An 18557-nucleotide genomic window follows, 5' to 3' on the forward strand; every position below is an offset into this window, starting at 1 on the left:
GTTTCTGTTTCATCCTCTGAATACACAGTTATCAAAATTCCACCCCCCCACACACACCCCACTCCACAGAAATTCCTCTGGCAAAGTCACTGTTGCTGGATTTATCAAATAAGATGAACCTCAATAAGATCTTTTTGTAGCATCTAATAATATGGGGCAATAATAGCAATAATTCTTGATGTCTAGAATACTCTCTCCTGATTTCCTTCTACTTTCTGACTGAAACTTGCCAGTCTCTGTTGCTAGATTTTCTTCTGTTACCCCTTTAATTAATATTTCCTAGTATTCTGACTTTGCCCTTTTTCTTTTATACTCTACACTAGTAGTTCCTGAACTTTCAGTCATGAACTTCTTTAAGAATCGGGCACCTGGGTGGCTCAGTTGGTTGAGCGACTGCCGTCGGCTCAGGTCATGATCCTGGAGTCCCCGGGATCAAGTCCCACATCGGGCTCCCTGCTCAGCAAGGAGTCTGCTTCTCCCTCTGACCCTCCCCCCTCTCATGTGCTCTCTCTCTGTCATTCTCTCTCTCAAATAAATAAAATCTTAGAAAAAAAAAAGAATCTGAAGAAGCTATGCACGCTCTCCCTATGGAAAAAAAATGAATCTACTTACAAATATACAAAAATTTGCATAAATTTTCAGGAGTGTCACAGACCTTTCTCCCTTCCCATAAAGCAAACTTCCGGTTAAGGGGTTCCCATGGCTTGAGTTATTACCCATATGTCAAGGACCCTCAAATCTCTGTCTCCTACAAAAACCACTTTCCTGAGCAATAGGCCTACTTTCAAATGACTTACTGGCAACTCCACATTAATGCCCTTTGACATCTTAAAACCCAAGATATCCCAAACCAAACTCTTCATCTTTCTCCAAACACCTGTTCTCCTGGAGGACAATACATGTGGGAAAGAGAACACTTTTTGAACCTAACATTTAAGTTAGGTTTAAGTCCTAGATTTAAGTCCAGCCCTGGAAGCTTCAGAAATATACTTAACCTCTTTCTGCTTTCATTTCTTCTTCATATTTAACATGAGGAAAATAGTACCTCTATTTTCTATATTGTTATGAGAATTAAAACAAATAATGTGAAAATCCCTATCCAAGTGCCACCACATAGTATACATTCCACAAATATTAATATTACTGAATTCCCAATAAAGAAAAAGCAACTCTATTCACCAAATATCCTAAGTCAAAAATTTAGGAGTCATCTTCACACACCCTTCCAACCCATCCTCTAAATGGCAAGACCTTCCCAAGATACAAATCTGATAATGCCATGACTCTGCTTCAATCTTCCCAGTTGCTTCTCATTGCTTCCAGGATTACATCTATCTTAGTACTACATCGAAGGCTATGATCTGGCCCCTGTCCATGCCAAACTCATTCCCTTGACTACTTATAGATCTCCCCAAATGTGCACAGTGTTTCAGATTCCACAGCTCTGTTCCCACTGCTCCCTTTGCCTGAAGTGTCCTCACCCCTCCACGTCTTTTCTTGGCATTCAGGCAAACACCCATTCATCTTTCAAAACACAGTACAAGCATCACCTCTGCTATGAAGTTACTCCTGACAGCCTCTTGCCATACTGACCACCGACTCCTTTTATCTCCCACCTGTACCTGACAGATGATTTCTATCATGGCAAAGATGAATAGCATATGCTTCCTGATCTCAAAAAGCTTACAATCATCATTCAACCAGCAATCCTCTTATATAACCTGGACAAGTAAACCAAAGAAAAATTACAAGGCCTGAAAAAACGAGTTGTAAGTAACTTCAACACTCAGCTCAGTGGTCCTTTCTTAGAAGCCTTTCTGTGACTCCCAAGCTCCGAGGTGTGTGTGTACATGTGTATGCTATATAAGTGTTAGCTATATATAAACTCATTTAATCCTTACAGTGTGTGGAGCAAGCACTATTATTTTTCCCCTTTTACAGGCGAGGAAATGAAAACATAGAGACCAACTTGCCTAACATTACCTACCCAGAAATATTGGTATGAATAAAGTAGGGACTTCAGTTAATTAAAAAACAATTGACAATGAAAATATTATATTGTTTATAAATAAATCGTTTGCTATATATTTATTGAGCCTATTAAGGGCCTGGGACACAAATAGAAAAACCTAAGTGCCCTATGCTCAAAAACAGTGATTCGTGAAAAAACTACTATGATATAAATAAAGAACTTAAGATTGTATCTCTCGGCGGCAGTAAGAAAGCCTTAGGGTTGAGGAATCTTCAAATGGATCAATGAGTTGAAAGAAATGAAATGAGCCCTCAACCCAGATCAGGAACACTCCTCCTTTCACGTCACCCCACCTCACCTTTTCTCCTCCTACGTGTTTGCCAGCGACTATCCAATGGAAGGTAGACTCTACGGGGCAATAGTGCGCGTGCGCATCATCAATTCGACGATCCTTCGCATCGATGCTTTCGGAAGCAACTTCTTCAGCCTGGTCACTGCCTGCTTCGTCGCCACCCCTGAGGCCGTCGCCGCAGCCATTTTGACGGCGGAAAAAGTGAGCATCTGGGACCGCTCGAGAGGGCGGCGGGGCTGGTACGGATGGTTTCCGCCCGCGTTAGCCCTTCCAAATTCGCCCGTCTTCTTGGTGCCACAGCACTCGGTATTGCCCGTATTCCGACAGGGTCCCTGTCGCTCTCCCTAGTTCTGTCACTCTGTTGGCTGTTTTTCGCTTCCTCACCTTCAGCTCCATTCGAGGGAACCCCTGTCTGGAGCTGTTGTCAAGCTCTGTCCTGTGTTAAAATACCTGCTTCGAACTCTGTCTCGGCCACCGGCTCCTCGTTCCCCGCCCTCATCTGGTCCGAGTTGCTTTCGGGGCGGGGGCTGGGGGCCCAAACCGGGAGGGCTGAGTACTGCGCGGCCTCCTCTGGGCAGGGATCTGTGCCCTGTAGGGGCTGGGGGCCATTTCTAGCCTTCTTGGGTTATGGGGAGAGCTTGGACTTCGGTCGTGGTGAGCGACACATAGTGAGATAGTGGACGTTACCCGAGTTGTGTGTTGTTAGAGCTTAATCGGTCACTAGCCTGTTTTGTTTTGTCCGTTCTCAGGAATAACTTTACGAAAGCAAAGATATTTTGCATCTGCCCTCCCCGCTGGAAATGGCCACTGTGAGTAAATTAGTCTCTTAAGCAGTATAGTGGTTTGGGAACTTGTTAGGAAAGGGAGGGATGGGTTTAATTATGGTGGCATTGGTGGCATGTTTCTTGTGCTTAGACGTAGTGTATGAAAAAATGTCAAGGGAAGCAAGGGGTATGAAATTATGTTGGCATGCTTTGAAGGTAGTTTGAACACAAAGATTTTCTACGACACTCGTGTACTTGTTTCTACAAATTCATTTTTGGAAATAAATTCAATGCCAACATCTTTTCAGTATTTTTAAAAGACATTTCAGTAAATATTTAGAATCTGTTTTTAAGCTATTTTTTATTTCTTTGGTGGCTAAACTGAAGGTTTTGTAAACAGTTTCAGTCTAGCAAGTAACCTTCCAAATCCTACAGAATGAGAGCAAGAGATATGATTCACATAGACCAGAAATACTGATTGTAAGTCTCCAGTTTAGACTTATCCTACTATAAGGACTTCATAGTAGGGGACAGTAGACATACATGAAATAGCTACAATTAAGCTACACAAAGCTACGTGCAGATTCAAAGCTTTGTGAAGAGGAGAAATAAGGGGTTTGGGATCCCTTCTTCAGAGAAGCATTTAATTTGTGTTTTGAAAGATGGTGGGATTTAGATAATCGGACATTTGAATGGAAGAACAGACATATTTAGAGACACCTTCCCTTTCAAAAATCAAGAAGTAATTTTTGCCTTCTGCAATGTCGGATATGTGAAAGCGATTAGGGGGAAATAAGGTTGGATTATGGAGTTGAAATCGAGTAATAGCCTTGAATGTCACACTCAGTATTTAGATTTGATTCTTTAAGTTGTGGTCGTTTAATCAAAAGCTGTGTTAGGATTAATATGGCAATAGTTAGGATAATATTCCTGTAACTGAACATGATATGTTAAGAGTCTGTCTATTGACGTGACTTTAGGGACAAGTCATAAAAGTAGACCACTAGTCTTGGACCCATTTTAACATGAATTTTTACTTAGCCAGAACCACAGAAAGGGAATGTTGTAAAAGAAGCATGGGGTACTCTCAAAGTAACTAGAATAGAATTCTAATGTTTAACCTGGCTTTATTTTGATTTAAATGAATTAGTTCAGCAGCGTGAATATTTTGAAAGATGTTTTCATAAATCCTTTAATTGTTAGAAGTTCATATGGAATAAATTTTAATATTAAAATATACTTTAAAAATTTGTGTTCATATGCATTGTAAATACTGAACGGATGTCAGTTATGAAATAGGCAAGTATGTGTGTCTTCAACTAGTTAGCGTACATAGCAAGAGTCATAAATGTCTGTGCTTCAGAAGCTGGACAGTAAATTAAGATGCCTTGGTGGGAACTTTGACAAACTGAAATTTTCATTTCTAGTATAACAGGAGCAACCTTTCCTTAGCTATGGTGACTTATTGCTAACTAATGCCATTTGCGAATATGAATCCAGTGCTGCCAGCTCTTCTGAGTTTTCAAGAACAGCCGAAAATCTGGACTTTTTTTGTGAAATCTGTAATTTCTCAATGTTTATATCCAATTCACATTTTTTTATAACAGTGTGGACCACACAAAAATGTCTATAGATGGATATGGATGAATTTCCTAGATGGATATGGATGAATTTCCTAGATAACCAGTTTTCAGTCTTTGGTATAGACCCTATTTTCTGCTCACATGACCAAAAGCAGGACTTAATCCTAAAACAATGCCTAGAAGACAGTTTCTCTTTTTATACTAATAAGGATTTTAAAATTATGTTTTAATAACCTGTCATCTTTCCAAGTCTAGAATCCTAGGTTTGAAGTAGTCATACACAAAATCATACTTGTCCTCGTACTAAAATAAACTGGCTATTCTAATTTTTGAGTTATTTATTGGCTGTCATATTTAGTTATATTTACCAGCTGACCCAATGTCCTAAAATCTGCCAAGTACTGAATTTGAGGACCCTGTATGCTAAAGGGGAAACTTGAGACACATTAACACTGTCGTCAGCTATTCCTTTTAGTGGACAAATTAGATACTGGATTATTTTGCCATTAAAATGAAATATAAAGAAATAAAATAACATGAAATTCAGTGATGAGATTTTCTTAGATTGGCAACAAAACGCACATTTTATTATAACTTTTGTAAAAAGCTTTACCATCAAGGAAAAAAATCTAAAGTAGAATCTAGTGGCCGTGGCACTCACAGGTTAAAATAATCCTTAATAATATTAGGAAATTGCTGAAATAATTTGGATAATATTTCTTTTCCTTTTTTGCTTGTCAAGCAATTTATTATCACATAATATTTTGATAATCATACTTTAATTTTAATGGTATATGGAAGTATGTTGTGGAAATTAGTAAAACAGTGCATGTAAAGCACTTAGCACAGAACCTAGCCTATAGTAACTAACATCTGTTGATTATTTGCTATTTAATATTTATTGCCCCTTTCAGATAATCTCTTATTGAGCCTCTTACATTTTGAGGGCTTGCTCCAAATCTTTTTGGAGTTTAAAATTTTATATTGCCTTTAGATCCTGAGCCATATTCTGTTAAATGTAAATGTCTTCATTTGTAAAGGTAAATTTAAATTATAGAATCACCCAAAAGTCTGAGTTTGTCTAGTAGGTTAAAATCTAATAATTACCACATTTATCTCTTTGGGCAGGTTGGGTCCTGACCCAAGGAAGGATACTTAAATTTTCAGGTGGCTAGAGTACTCTGGAGACAGGTCTTATACTTAGGAGATACATAAAGAAGGTTCTGTTTATCCAGGTCTTGAAGACAGAGTTGAAATTTGCTAGACCTAGAAGGAGAGGGAAAGGGGCATTTTAGCAGAACAAATCTTATGGCAGTATAAAAGAAGGTAGAGAAATATGGGAAATGTTGCAGATATTTTTATATGACTAAAGAAAAGGGAAAGGTGGGTAAAGTTAGTAAGAAATTATGCCAGAGAGGTAGAAAAACAAGTTAGGATGTTCTCTTGTACTTATGATGAAAAAAAAGAACACGTGTTGGAATTCAGACTACTTTGTGAAAGGGAAAAAGGAATGATTCTAAGTATCAAATGGCTAGACTATTTGAACATCCTGGTAGTTTTCATACCACTCCAATCCCCATTCTCTAATCCCACTCCAGTCCATCCTGCCCTAAGTGGTACATTCCTAAAAACATTCTGCCCCTCTATTCTTCCCTGCCTCCAGATTAAAATTCTGATTATTGTCTTGATGTAACAAGCCTTTTACTATGTCAAATATGAAGCCTTTTATGATTTCCCACAACTTAACTTTCAAGCCTGTTTTTTACTGCACTCCCTTAAATATCTAACCTCACTGAATTTATCACACTTTTGAATATACCTTTTATGACTATACATCTGTTCCTGAAAGTCACCCATTGAAATGCCCCTTTTCTCTGCAAATTTCTTCTGTTTCTTCAAAACCTAGTTTATTCTCTATGAAACTTTTTCCTCCTCCCTCAAGGATTTTTTGTTTAAATCTTTTAATAGCATGCACAGATAATATGGAATTTATTCTTACATATTTTCTACTAAACTCAGAGTTGGCATTTTTGTTTTTTAATGTGAAGGGACATACAAGTAAATATTTTAGGCTTTCTGTACCATATAGTCTCTGTGCAACTACTTATCTCTGCCATTATGGCATGAAAGCAGCCACAGACAATATATAAATAAATATATTCAGCTATAGTTTGCGAACCTCTGCATTAAATTACTCTGACCCGGGGCACCTGGGTGGCATAGTCAATTAAGCATCAGACTCTTGGTTTCCACTCAGGTCATGATCTCAGAGTCTTGAGATCAAGCCCTGTATCTGGCTGCACATGGGGAGTCTGCTGGAGATTCTTTCTTTCCCTCTGCCCCTCTCCCTGTGCATGCGTGTGTGTGTGTGTGTGTGTGTGTGTGTGTGTGTGTGTGTGTGTGTGTGTGTGTGTGTGTGTGTGTGTGTACGCGCTTGCTCACACATTCTCTCTCAAATAAATCTTTAAAAAACAAAAAAAAACAAATTACTCTGACCCAAGTATTTTGCTAGAAGTTTCTACACATTCACCCGTTGTAACTGACCTCAGAGTCCAGGAAATTAACATAGGAGCAAAAAATTTAGCACAAAGCTTTGTACTAAAGGTGTTGAAGTTTACTTAACACGAGAAAAATCTTATTTGTACTACTTTTTTAGTGTTGTTCCCAAATAGGGCAACTTTTAGAGGTTCCTATTCTCTCTAGTGTGGCACTCTTGATTCAGGCCTTTATTGGAAAGGCCATATACTTTTACACAAAGTAAATTATTGTTTGGTTTTTTTAATAGATTTGTTTTTAAAATTATACACATAATGCTTGTTGTATGGTAGTTGCTCAATAATAGAATAAGATTTGGTTTTGAAAGATACATTGCAGTGTGAGGATTTGCCAGAGATTGTCCATGTAAGTATAACACATATATCCAGAACAAATAATGTTAATTTTTGTGTTATTCTTAGGTGCTCTATAGTAGAGCCAGACTGGTTTCCTATCTCCCCGGATTTTGCTCTTTAGTTAAAAGGGTTGTCAATCCCAAAGCCTTTTCAACTGCAGGATCTTCAGGTTCTGATGAGTCTCATGTGGCCCCTGCACCTCCAGATATATGTAAGTAAAAGTTACTATGATTTACTTGTTGCAAAACACCCACCTCCCTTCTGGCAACTACCAGTTTATTCTCTGTATTAAAGTCTGTTTTTGTCCCTTTTTTCTTTTTTCTTAAATTCTACATGAGTGTAATCATATAGTATTTGTCTTTCTCTGACTAAATTATTTCACTTACTATTATACATCCATCCACGTTGCTATAGATGGCAATATTTAATTATTTTTTATGGCTGAGTAATATTCCATTGTGTATATTTATATACCACATCTTTATCCCTTCATCTGTGGATGGATATTTGGATTACTTCCATATCTTGACTATTATAAATAATGCTGTGTTAAATATAGGGGTGTGTATATCTTTTTGTGTATGTTTTCATTTTCTTTAGGTAAATACCCAGTATTGCAATTATTAGATCATTTGATAACTTTGTTTTTTAATTTTTTGAGAAATCTCATACTGTTTTGCACAGTGTCTACACAGTTTGCATTCCTACCAACAGTACACAAGAGTTTCTTTTCCTCCACATCCTTGCTAACATTGTTATTTCTTATATTTATTTTAGCTATTCTGACAGGTACAAGGTGATATTTCATTGTGGTTTTGATTTGCCTTTCCCTGATGATTAGTGATATTGAACATCTTTTCATGTGCCTGCCAACTATATGTTTTCCTTAGAAATATGTTTGCTGATGCCCTCTGCCCATTAATAGGTTTTTTGTTTGGTTTGGTTTGGTGTTAAGTTCTTTATATATTTTGGATGTTAACCCCTTATCAGATATTCCCATTCACTAGGTTGCCTTTTTTTTGTTGTTGATTGTTTGCTTCACTGTGCAAAAACATTTTATTTCAGTATAGTCCCAGTAGTTTAATTTTTGCTTTTCTTTTGCTTGCAGAGGAGAAATATCTAGAAAAATGTTTCCATAGCCTATGTCCAGGAAATTACTGGCTATGTTACTGAAGTATAGTTCACAGTGTTACGTTAGTTTCAAGTGTACAATGTAGTAATTTATTAATTTTATAGATTACACAGTGCCATTATTAGTGATAAGCGTAGTTACATCTGTCACTATACAACCTTATTACAGAATTATTGATTATATTCCCTGTGCTGTACTTTTAGTCACCGTTACATACTTATTTTATAACTGAAAGTTTGTACCTTTTAAACCACTTAACTACTTTGGCCATCTCACCACTCCCCTTCCCTCTGGCAACTACCAGTTTGTTCTCTGTATCTATGAGTCTCTTCTGGCTTTTTGATTTCTTGTTTCTGTGTTCATTTTTTAGGTTCCACATAAAAGTGAAATCACTTAGTATTTGTTGTTCTCTCTCTGCCGGTTGTAACTGAGCATAATATCCTCCAGCTCCATCTATGTTACTGCAAAGAGCAAGATTTCATTCTTTCTTTATGGCTGAGTAACATTCCATTCTGTGTATATATAGTGCACACACATGTTCTTGATTCATCATCTGTCCATAAACAGCTTTTGCTTCCATATTTTGTCTATTGTAAATAATGTTGCAGTAGACATAGAGGTGCATATATCTTTTCGAATTACCATGTTCATTTTTGTTGGGTAAATACCTAACAGTGGAATTTCTGGATTGTCTGGTTTTTCTTTTTAATTTTTTGAGGAACCTCCGTACTGTTTTCCACAGTTGTTCCACCAGGTTACATTCCCAACCAATAGTGCAAGGGTTCCCTTTTCTCCATATCCTCTCCAACACTTGTGGATTCTAGCCATTCTGACTGGTATGAGAATGCTGTAGTATGAATTTATGGATATCATACTTACAGAATGCTTGTTTTGTCATTTTTGTAATGATTTTCAGTTTTTCGCCAGCAAAAGCAAGATATCTTAATGAGAAATTTCAAAAGACATCTTGGTTTTGACAAAATCACACCCGCACATCCACACAAAAGCAGAGGTAAAACTATATACATCATTAAAACAACACCAAAAATGAAGTTGTACACTATGTGTACAACTGTATATATATATATATATACATATATATATATATATATGTGATTCTATTTCCTCACCGATTGAGAAATGAAGACTGCAGGTAGGAGATATATCTTTTGGGGAGGATTTTCAAAGGTAGCTCAACTCATGCCTCCTCAACTCATGACATCAAGCACTCTGGAGCCCTCCTTTGTGTTGAATGTTGTACTTATAGGGAGAAGATTGTTAGGGTCAGGAAGAATGATCTGGAGGTAGTGATGATTTGTGAATACAAATATACCTGACAGACAAGGTAGAGAAGCATGCCAAGTAAAGGAGAGCAGAAATGCCAAGGGAAACCTTTGCGATATGAATAATTAAATTGGGAATGTTACCATTCAGGGTGGCCTGAAGGCTATTAGAAGATTAACTGAAAGTTAGGCTGGAGGCTGATGACAGAGGGCCCTATGCAGCTTGCTGATGACTTTGGATGTCACCATTTAGGATGGTGGTTTCTAAAGAAATTCTATGGGGCTCTGGATATTTCCCTAGAAGGGGAAACTAAAAGACAATAAGGGTATAGAAGAAGCTTCCAATGCTCTCCCACTGTTCAACCAAGTCTTACAATAAAAATTATATTTTATTTGTTTATGCTCTCATATAAGTATGCAAATAAAAGTTTGGAAGGCTGAAATGATTTAAAAAACTACTGGAAGCAAAAAACAAAAAACAAAACAACTACTGGAGGCAAAAGAAAGCCGTGGAAGGATTTTGAGTAAGACCAACTCTGGTGCGTTTTAGAAAAATCACTCTCAGTCCAGATTAGAGTATCTGTCTTCGACCCGAGATGGCCGTATTCCAAGTATGTTGCATTGGAATGCTTGTCGTCAAGTGGCACCACCACGTCTCCTCTCTCCTAAGGCTGCCTTCCCAGTAGTTATGCACTAGCTTTCTGATGAGAGGTACTTGTGGCGATCTAGCAGGCACAGGTGAAACGCAGTCCGTTATACTCAGAAGGGTTATGGGAGTCACGGGATAGTCCTACAGAGCTGTTTCTGGAGACCTGTGTGGGAGCTCCTCTTTTAAAGTCCTCGTTGTGGTCAGACCTGTTCCTTCTCAGACTCCTGGAAACCCCAGGTTTTGTGCTTGGAGTTGAGGCAGAGACTGTTTCTCCGACCCTCTGACTACCCCTTTGCAGACAGACCTTCACTTCCCAGCTTCTGCCTCACCCAGGTAAGGCGTAATTCTTCTGGTGATCCCCTAGTCCTGTAATATTCTAGCGTCTCTTAGCCTGACAGAACCCAGACTGATACAGGTGTGTATCAAGTAATCACTGGATGGGGAAGATCATGTTAAAACTCCTAATTATGTTTTAATCTCCATTTTAAAATCATACCATTTTAGGACAAACAAAATGGTGAAAGAGTAAGCATACATAACTTATAACGAGTCAAAGTGCATGTGTTGAGATGTGTATTCAGCTTGTTTACTTGTAGAGGTGTGAAGTTTTCAGAATTTGAGAACATTGGTAGAGAAGATGGCCCTGGAAGAGGGACAAAGCCGGAGGCCAAATGTTCAGTCAGAAGGCTATTAGAGAAGTCATCCAGGAAAGAATTGATGAGGATCTGAAGTGAAGCTGTGGCAGGGGCAGTCGGATTTAAGTAGTACTTAGGAGGTAAAATAAATAGGAAGCAGTAGCTGATAGATCACCTTTGAGGAGGAAAGAGAAGGACACTTCAAGATGACTCCTAGGTTTGCAGCTTAGGTGCTTCCATTTGCAGAGCAAGACCTACCTCCCAGTGGCTTTTGTTTGTTTTTCCTCTCGTCCAGCTCGACAATTTAGAAAAACAACCACCCACCAAAACCAAGTACGGTTCATCTCAGGAATGTGAAGGGTGATCCAGTATTGGGAAAACTTTCCTCAGCTCTACCATATAAAAGCTCTAAGAGAAAACTTGATTGTGGTAGATACAGCTGTCACCCAAATTTTGTGCTCTCCACTCCTTGTATAGGGTTGTTACCGGGAAGTGATGCCCACATGGGGCCATGTGACTAATTCTTACCAAAGGAAACGGGGGTGGTGGTGGTGGTGTGGGCCAACTCTGGGCCAAAGCTTTTAAGAAGCTGGAGTACTGCTTTCACACCCTCTTCCCCTTCCATCTGCGGAATTTAGACAACAGCAAGGCCCTAGATGCGAATGCAGACACAGATGGAAGAAGTCTGGGCCCTTGAATTACGTTATGGAGGAGACCCACCTGCCTTAGTGTTATATGCCTAAGAAATAAGCCTTTCACCATGTTAGACACAAAACCTGTATCAGCTTGTTTGGTCTACTTTAAATAGTATGAGGATATTGTAGTAGAAGCCCCAAAGCATACAATAACAGCAAATAATCATTGCTGCTACAAACTTTTAGAAAACATATTACTTACAGCCTTTCTGGACATGGGGTCCAGGCATAGAATGAATTTGGATGGAAAACATTACATTTGTCTTTTCACTAACATTCCACTGAAATTTAGCATGTCTTTTCATTGTGAATATAAGCAACACATCCGGTGTGAGTAGCAGTTCCTGGGACTTGTCGCCAACAGAAAATACAGATCTTTTCCTATCACATTAAAGATCTTCCTTGACTTAGGATGGCATTATGTCCAGATAAATCCATTGTAAGTTGAACATAGCATAAAATGAAAGTGCACTTAATACACCTAACCCGCCACACTTCATAGCTTAGCCTCGCCTACCTTAAATGGGCTCTGAACACTTGTATTATCCCACAGTTGGGCAAAATCATCTTCCCACAAAGCCTGTTGTTTAATGAAGTGTTGCATATCTCCTGTGATTGATTGAATGCTGGGCCGAAAGTGAAATGGTGTATGGGTATAGAGTAATTACAAGTATTTCAGTTGTTTGTCCTCACGATCAAGTGGCCAGATGGGAGCTGGGGCTCACTGCCACTGCCCAGCATCATAAGAGAGGATTGAACTGCCTATACTTAACCCAGGGAAAGATCCAAATTCAGAATTCGAAGTGTGGTCTCTACCAAATGCGTATTGCTCTTGCACCATAGTAAAGTCGAAAAATCCTAAGGTGAATCACCGTAAGTCGGGGACACTCTGTGTAGTTGTTGCCAATATATCAATACCGTTTGTACTGTTGATACTTCAGAATCAGGGATCTTGTAATTCTAAACCTTCATAAGAAGCACATATACTCTATCACAGCATTCAAAAATATTTCGATATATGTATTTAAAAATAATCAACTTTTTAATATATGTACTTTATGCATTTAAAAACATTCTTCTGAAAGGAGAAAACCCTCCTTAAAATATATTTCTTCAATGTAGTGATGATTATCTAACTTATAACAACAGGGTCTCCGCTTCCAAACTTTAAAAGTCTAGTATGAATACCAGCTAAGATGATGAAGAAACACAGAATTACAACAGATTACAAGAATCTCATAGTAACTCTAACCATCCAAATATTACTAAATAATAGAATAATATGAGAAATAAATGAAACTTGTGCCTAATTGTATGTGTTTGGACACCTGCACATAAACGTTGGTAATTTTTTTTTTTTTTGGAGGGCAACCAGAGCCATTCAGACTTATCAAGACTACCATCAATACGTTTCTTTCTAATTCATTCATATGATCAATTTGTAAATAGCAAAAATCTGATTAAGGTATTTATAACATTCTGGATCTCCAGTACACCGTATAAGTTGAACAGTATATGAATTATATATGATAAAGATATTCCACTATTCAGGAATCATTCCAGGGGTTGCAATTCTAAGAATTTTACTTTCATCTACATGTTATTAGTGGGTCTGAAAATAGTGATCTTCTTCTAAAACCAGAACTCAGTGGCTTCTGGAACTTGTAGTTTTCAAAGGCAGCAGAACACACTCTGAACAGTCTGCCATATAATCTTGTACCATCATGTCTTTCCATTTACGACCTAAAAATACCTAAAAATAATCACCCCTCACATCACTTTAAATGACATTTAAATCACTTCCCCACCATCAACAGCCCTTCCTTCCAGTAAAATATACAAAAGCTATTGCCAAAAGTGAGAAGCTTGACCAGTGATTTTCAAAAGGCAACGCAGTAGGAAAGATGGGAACTTTCATATGAAAAAAACCTGGGTTTCGGTTCCTATCCCATTACTTAAAAACTTTGTGGCCTTAATTCTTACCTTTTTTTTCTGAGTTTGATTTCCTCCTCATGAATTGGAGATAGGTTCACTTACCCCATACCGTTTTTGTGAATATTGGATGCGCTACTTATGTAAATCTCAAGAGAAAACGTCTGTGCAAAAAACCCCGTTAATTTCATCCCTTACTGACTTATAAATCGAGTCATCACAATAGATGTGAACAAATGGTCTGACCTTTACAATGACCTAACAAAATTTCCATAAAGGGAACTATTTTGCCTCAGGTAGGACTTTTTAAGACTTCACTACACAAACACATAACATCCATCACTATAAATATGGATGCTTTTCAAATCCCTCTTTTTCTTACAGTATGTGTATGTATAGATCTTTTTTAAATATTTGACGTAGAATTCTGTTGGATCCAGTGCCTGTGTGTGGGGTTTAGAAGTACTACCCACCGAACTAATGGAAAACTATTTAAAACACCAATAAACAATTTCTGACAAATATCTCTGGGCATGTAATGGCTGAATAAATCTAAAGCAGTGAATTCCATGATTACCTCAGTTAACACGCTATCTGTGTATTAACAGCTGGTGGGAGTATTTCACTTATTTGTTTTGGATGTCCTGAATTGTTTGTGATGGTATTATTTTTCCCTCTCCAAAGTTGCAGTTAGATTAAGTACTAAAACGTCCTATCAAACATGTCTTGAAGTGGTTGTATTATATTTTTATATAATCATATATAATTATATATATATTTTTATATATACATAATAACATATAAATAAATAGGAACTACATTTTGGGGATAATTTTTACTGCTTATATGTCCACAAAATTGTACATCTTTAGAGATCAGATAATAGCAGCTAAAATTCACTGACCTTTTTTTGTAGGAAAGGTAACAAATGACTCGTGTATGTCATTTCCTCTAAACCTTACAGTCTTCCCATTAGATGGGTGTTAACACAGAAAGTAACTTGTCCAAGAATGGAAAACTTATGAGTGGCAGAACTGAGATCCAAACCCAGGTGGTTTGCAAAGCTCTCTCTCTGTCTCTCTCTCTCTCTCTCTCTTTTTTTTTAAAGCCATGATGCTACGCAGTTCTTTGATTACCCGATGAGTGTCTAGATACCTGAACTCAGTATTTCATGGCATGATGTTTGAGATTTTCAGTAGCCTAAAACAGGTTGGAACTTTGAAATGAGCATGAAAATGTCGTGAGCCACCTGATTTCCTAGAACCAAATGGAAGTGAATATAGTACTTGATCCGATAGCAGATTATTAGAACTACAGTGAGAGAAAACAAAAGATAAGCAGACCCTTACTCCTGCAGGCTCTGGTGAGGAAGTCTGTCGGCACTATTTCCAATGGGGCTGAAAGTCTTACTGTCTCACTACCAACCCGAGCAGGTCCCCTCCCCTGGAGCAGGGAAAATCAGTGAGTTAAATTCTAATCCCAAATGCAGTAATGGAGAGTTTCAGGGATTCGGGTGAGTTGAGTGAGTTACGCCTGGCATTCAATTCTGTCTCCTCAATACTGACTATTCTCTGAATTTTAGATTCCCATCTCCCCTCCCAGCTAGGTATTCCCATTTGAATATTCACCAACATTTCCACTTCAACACATTTAAAGTTAAAAGGTCTTTAACCCACAAAGGAGTACTTGCTAATGGGACCATCAGGAGAGGCATTAGACTCTGGGGCCAGGTCACTGGTGTTCCAATCCTGGCTGTCCCTCATGATCCTGTGACTGAATACATCCTCTAACCTCGCTTAGCTTCAGGTTTCCTATCTGTGCAATGGAAATTGCACTACTGATTTCATGGGGTGATTACGAAGGCTAAATTCATTATTACGTGTAAAGCCCTTCGACAAGTGCTGGGCCCACAGTAAGCACCATGGAAATGTGGTTGCTACTACTATTATTGTTAATATTATATCATGGATCACCCAGGCTGGAAACCGCTGTCGTTTGTTTGGATTGCTGCATGTTGGGAGGATGTGGGAGCAATGCAAAGGGAGCATTCAGCCACCAACTTCTTTTGATTCTACTTTTGGAAGACTTCTCTCATTTTTAACAGCTGCTGCTCTAATTCAGGTCTCTCTCCCCTTTGATCTTCTCCATTACAGTAGCAGTCCTCTCATACTTCTCTCCTACAATTTATGCTCTATGCCAGCAGATTTATCTTTGCAAACTTGAGTGTGTGGAATTATTCTCCTACTCAACAACTTTCAGTGTCTAATGCTATTGCATATAGTGCAGACTTGTCATTCTGGGACAGAAAATTCTTTCAGTCCAGCCCCAGCCTATTTTGCTAGCCTCTTCTTCCTCCCTTGCATGTCGAGGATGCTCTAGGCAAAGCAGTGCACTCACAGCCGTGTGTGCATTCCCAGGGCCTGGGATAATAATCTTTTCTCACTATTCAAATCCGACCTGCCTCTCATGGGCCAGCTCAAATTTTGTCTCCTCCAAAAATTAGACATGTAGTAAGTTCCATGAATTGGAGCAGACATGAAAGGCATCAGAATAAAAATTCAAACTTTATTAATTCAGAGTACACATATATTGGGGCTGATTATTTAAAAAGAAAAGGGAGGGGCTCCTGGGTGGCTCAGTCATTAAGCATCTGCCTTCGGCTCAGGTCAAGATCGAGCCCCACATCGGGCTCACTGCTCAGCCAGGAGCCTGCTTCTCCCTCTCCCGCTTCCCCTGCTTGTGTTCCCTCTCTCACTGTGTCTCTGTCAAATAAATAAAAATCCTTTAAAAATAAATAAAATAAAAAGCAAAGGGAATTACAAAATTTAAAAACTGAATTACAAAATTTAAAAACTATTGGATGATTTTTGTATTTATATAGTGAGAGCAGGCGATGATTGTAACTAGCAAAGGGCATGCTGTAACCTGTTTTGATAACTGTATCTCACCGTGTATAACAGAATGCTTGAAATTACTGGTCAAGATCAAATTAATAGCCCTCAAGATCTCAGTTGTCCCGTTTGGTATAATGTGATAGTCGCATTCCTAAGAGATCTTGCATGCTCTAAAAGAAATGTTGATAGAAAAACCAGGAGTTCTCAGATCATAAATTATTGTTGAGTAAGGAATTTCAACAATCAAGGTGCTTTCTTATAGCCCTACTTGTGTAATTATAAAGCCTAAACATTATTGAGCAAATCCAGTGTTTTATTAACATCAACGGCATTGGCCTTCCTTTCTCTGTTACTTCTAGCACCACTGTGAGTCAGAACTTACCATTTCTATCATCACGGAGATGATAAATGAAGCAGAGCTGCTCAAATGAAGTACGGGTATTGTGAACAACTTAAGAGATTCCTCTCTGAGAAGGGGGAGGGTTCCTAATTAAGATTGCATTAAAAATAGATGATCATGTAAGGAAAATTAATTTTATAAAAGCTCATCTTGTACTTGAAAATTCTTTTTTATAGAAAAAATGTTAATTTCCAAACCACCTGGCTGAGTTATCAGAAATTGCCAATTAGAGAAATAGTTCAACAGACAAAGACCCAGCAAATGGGTATTTTAGTCAGGCCTTGGTCAAATTACTTAAGACTCTAAAGACTTGAGTTTTCTCATCTAAAAAAAATAAAAGGTAGGACTAGATGATTTCAGGGACCCAAGATGGATCAATATCTCTGTGCCTTTTTCTTTTCTTACCTGTAAGGCTATAAATTATTTTATAAGGTAAGGTTCTGTTACTTACTATGACCTTAAAGTTTAATGAATGTGTCTACCCACATAACCTTACTTTTCAAAGAATTAGAATGTAAATTCTTAATAAAATAATTACACATTTAAATTTTTCTTTTATGATTCATAGATACTTTGGATCATCAATGCCTTGTCCCAAATACTGCAGAGAAATATGAAAAAATCCAGTCAGTTCATTTTTTAATACATTTTTCCATATTTCATATTGTATGACTGTAAAGCTTTCGATAGTCTCAATTTTAATATGTGTTGTATCTCCATTGTGGACTCTTTGAACAGCGTTCCGGTTTTCTCCTGTATGCTGAAACAATTTTTGCCATGTGGATACTTTATTGTCTTGAATCAGTGTAGAGCTTTGGGCTTAGGTGCATAAAACAACATATATTGCATGTTGACCTATGTTTGATCGCAAGGGAACTATGAATAGAGAGCAGTCTAGAAGTCAAGTGCTCATCCATATGAGATTAATTGCCTCTTCCAGGTCACTAATTCATACCCCATTGTCCCAGGAGAGTTAATTTATTCCCCATGAGTGACTAGTTGACTCTGCAGAGGTATTTTAGCTTACCTGGGCTTAATATAGGACAAATCTTATTACTGTAACTTAATTACTGAAAGGAAAATAAAACAACAACCCAGTTTCCCTGTTTCTCTCCCAGCTTGTTTCCTCAGTGCCAAAACAGAGTCTTCCTTTTGACCATACCAGTGATTTAACTCTGTTTGAACAGCTTCAGTCTCTTAACTTATGTTAAGATTGTGTGACATTAGGGCGCCTGGGTGGCTCAGTCGTTAAGCGTCTGCCTTCGGCTCAGGTCATGATCCCAGGGTCCTGGAGTTGAGTCCCGCATCGGGCTCCCTCCTCAGAGGGAAGCCTCCTCTCCCTCTCCCACTCCCGCTGCTTGTGTTCCTGCTCTTG

General features: G+C 38.2%; 1 protein-coding gene across 3 annotated transcripts in view; it reads left to right on the plus strand.

Annotated features, from left to right (window-relative positions):
• The first annotated feature begins 2446 nt into the window (after nucleotides 1–2446).
• Nucleotides 2447–18557, plus strand: part of MMADHC (metabolism of cobalamin associated D) — a 45307-nt gene continuing 29196 nt past the window's right edge. Inside the window, exons 1-3 of one of the 3 annotated variants that reach the window (XM_028113088.2) lie at nucleotides 2447–2525; nucleotides 3074–3133; nucleotides 7629–7773. In XM_028113088.2, the coding sequence (XP_027968889.1) occupies nucleotides 3125–3133; nucleotides 7629–7773 (154 nt within the window). In that variant the 5' untranslated portion in view covers nucleotides 2447–2525; nucleotides 3074–3124. Of the gene's footprint in view, nucleotides 2631–3073; nucleotides 3134–7628; nucleotides 7774–18557 lie in introns of all 3 variants that reach the window. The other 2 variants (XM_028113089.2, XM_028113087.2) reach the window with 2 other exon arrangements.

The sequence above is a fragment of the Eumetopias jubatus genome, unplaced genomic scaffold, assembly GCF_037043125.1.
Source record: "Eumetopias jubatus isolate StellerSeaLion01/CBP00866 unplaced genomic scaffold, mEumJub1_p1.0 scaffold_3, whole genome shotgun sequence".
Lineage (NCBI taxonomy): Eukaryota > Metazoa > Chordata > Mammalia > Carnivora > Otariidae > Eumetopias > Eumetopias jubatus.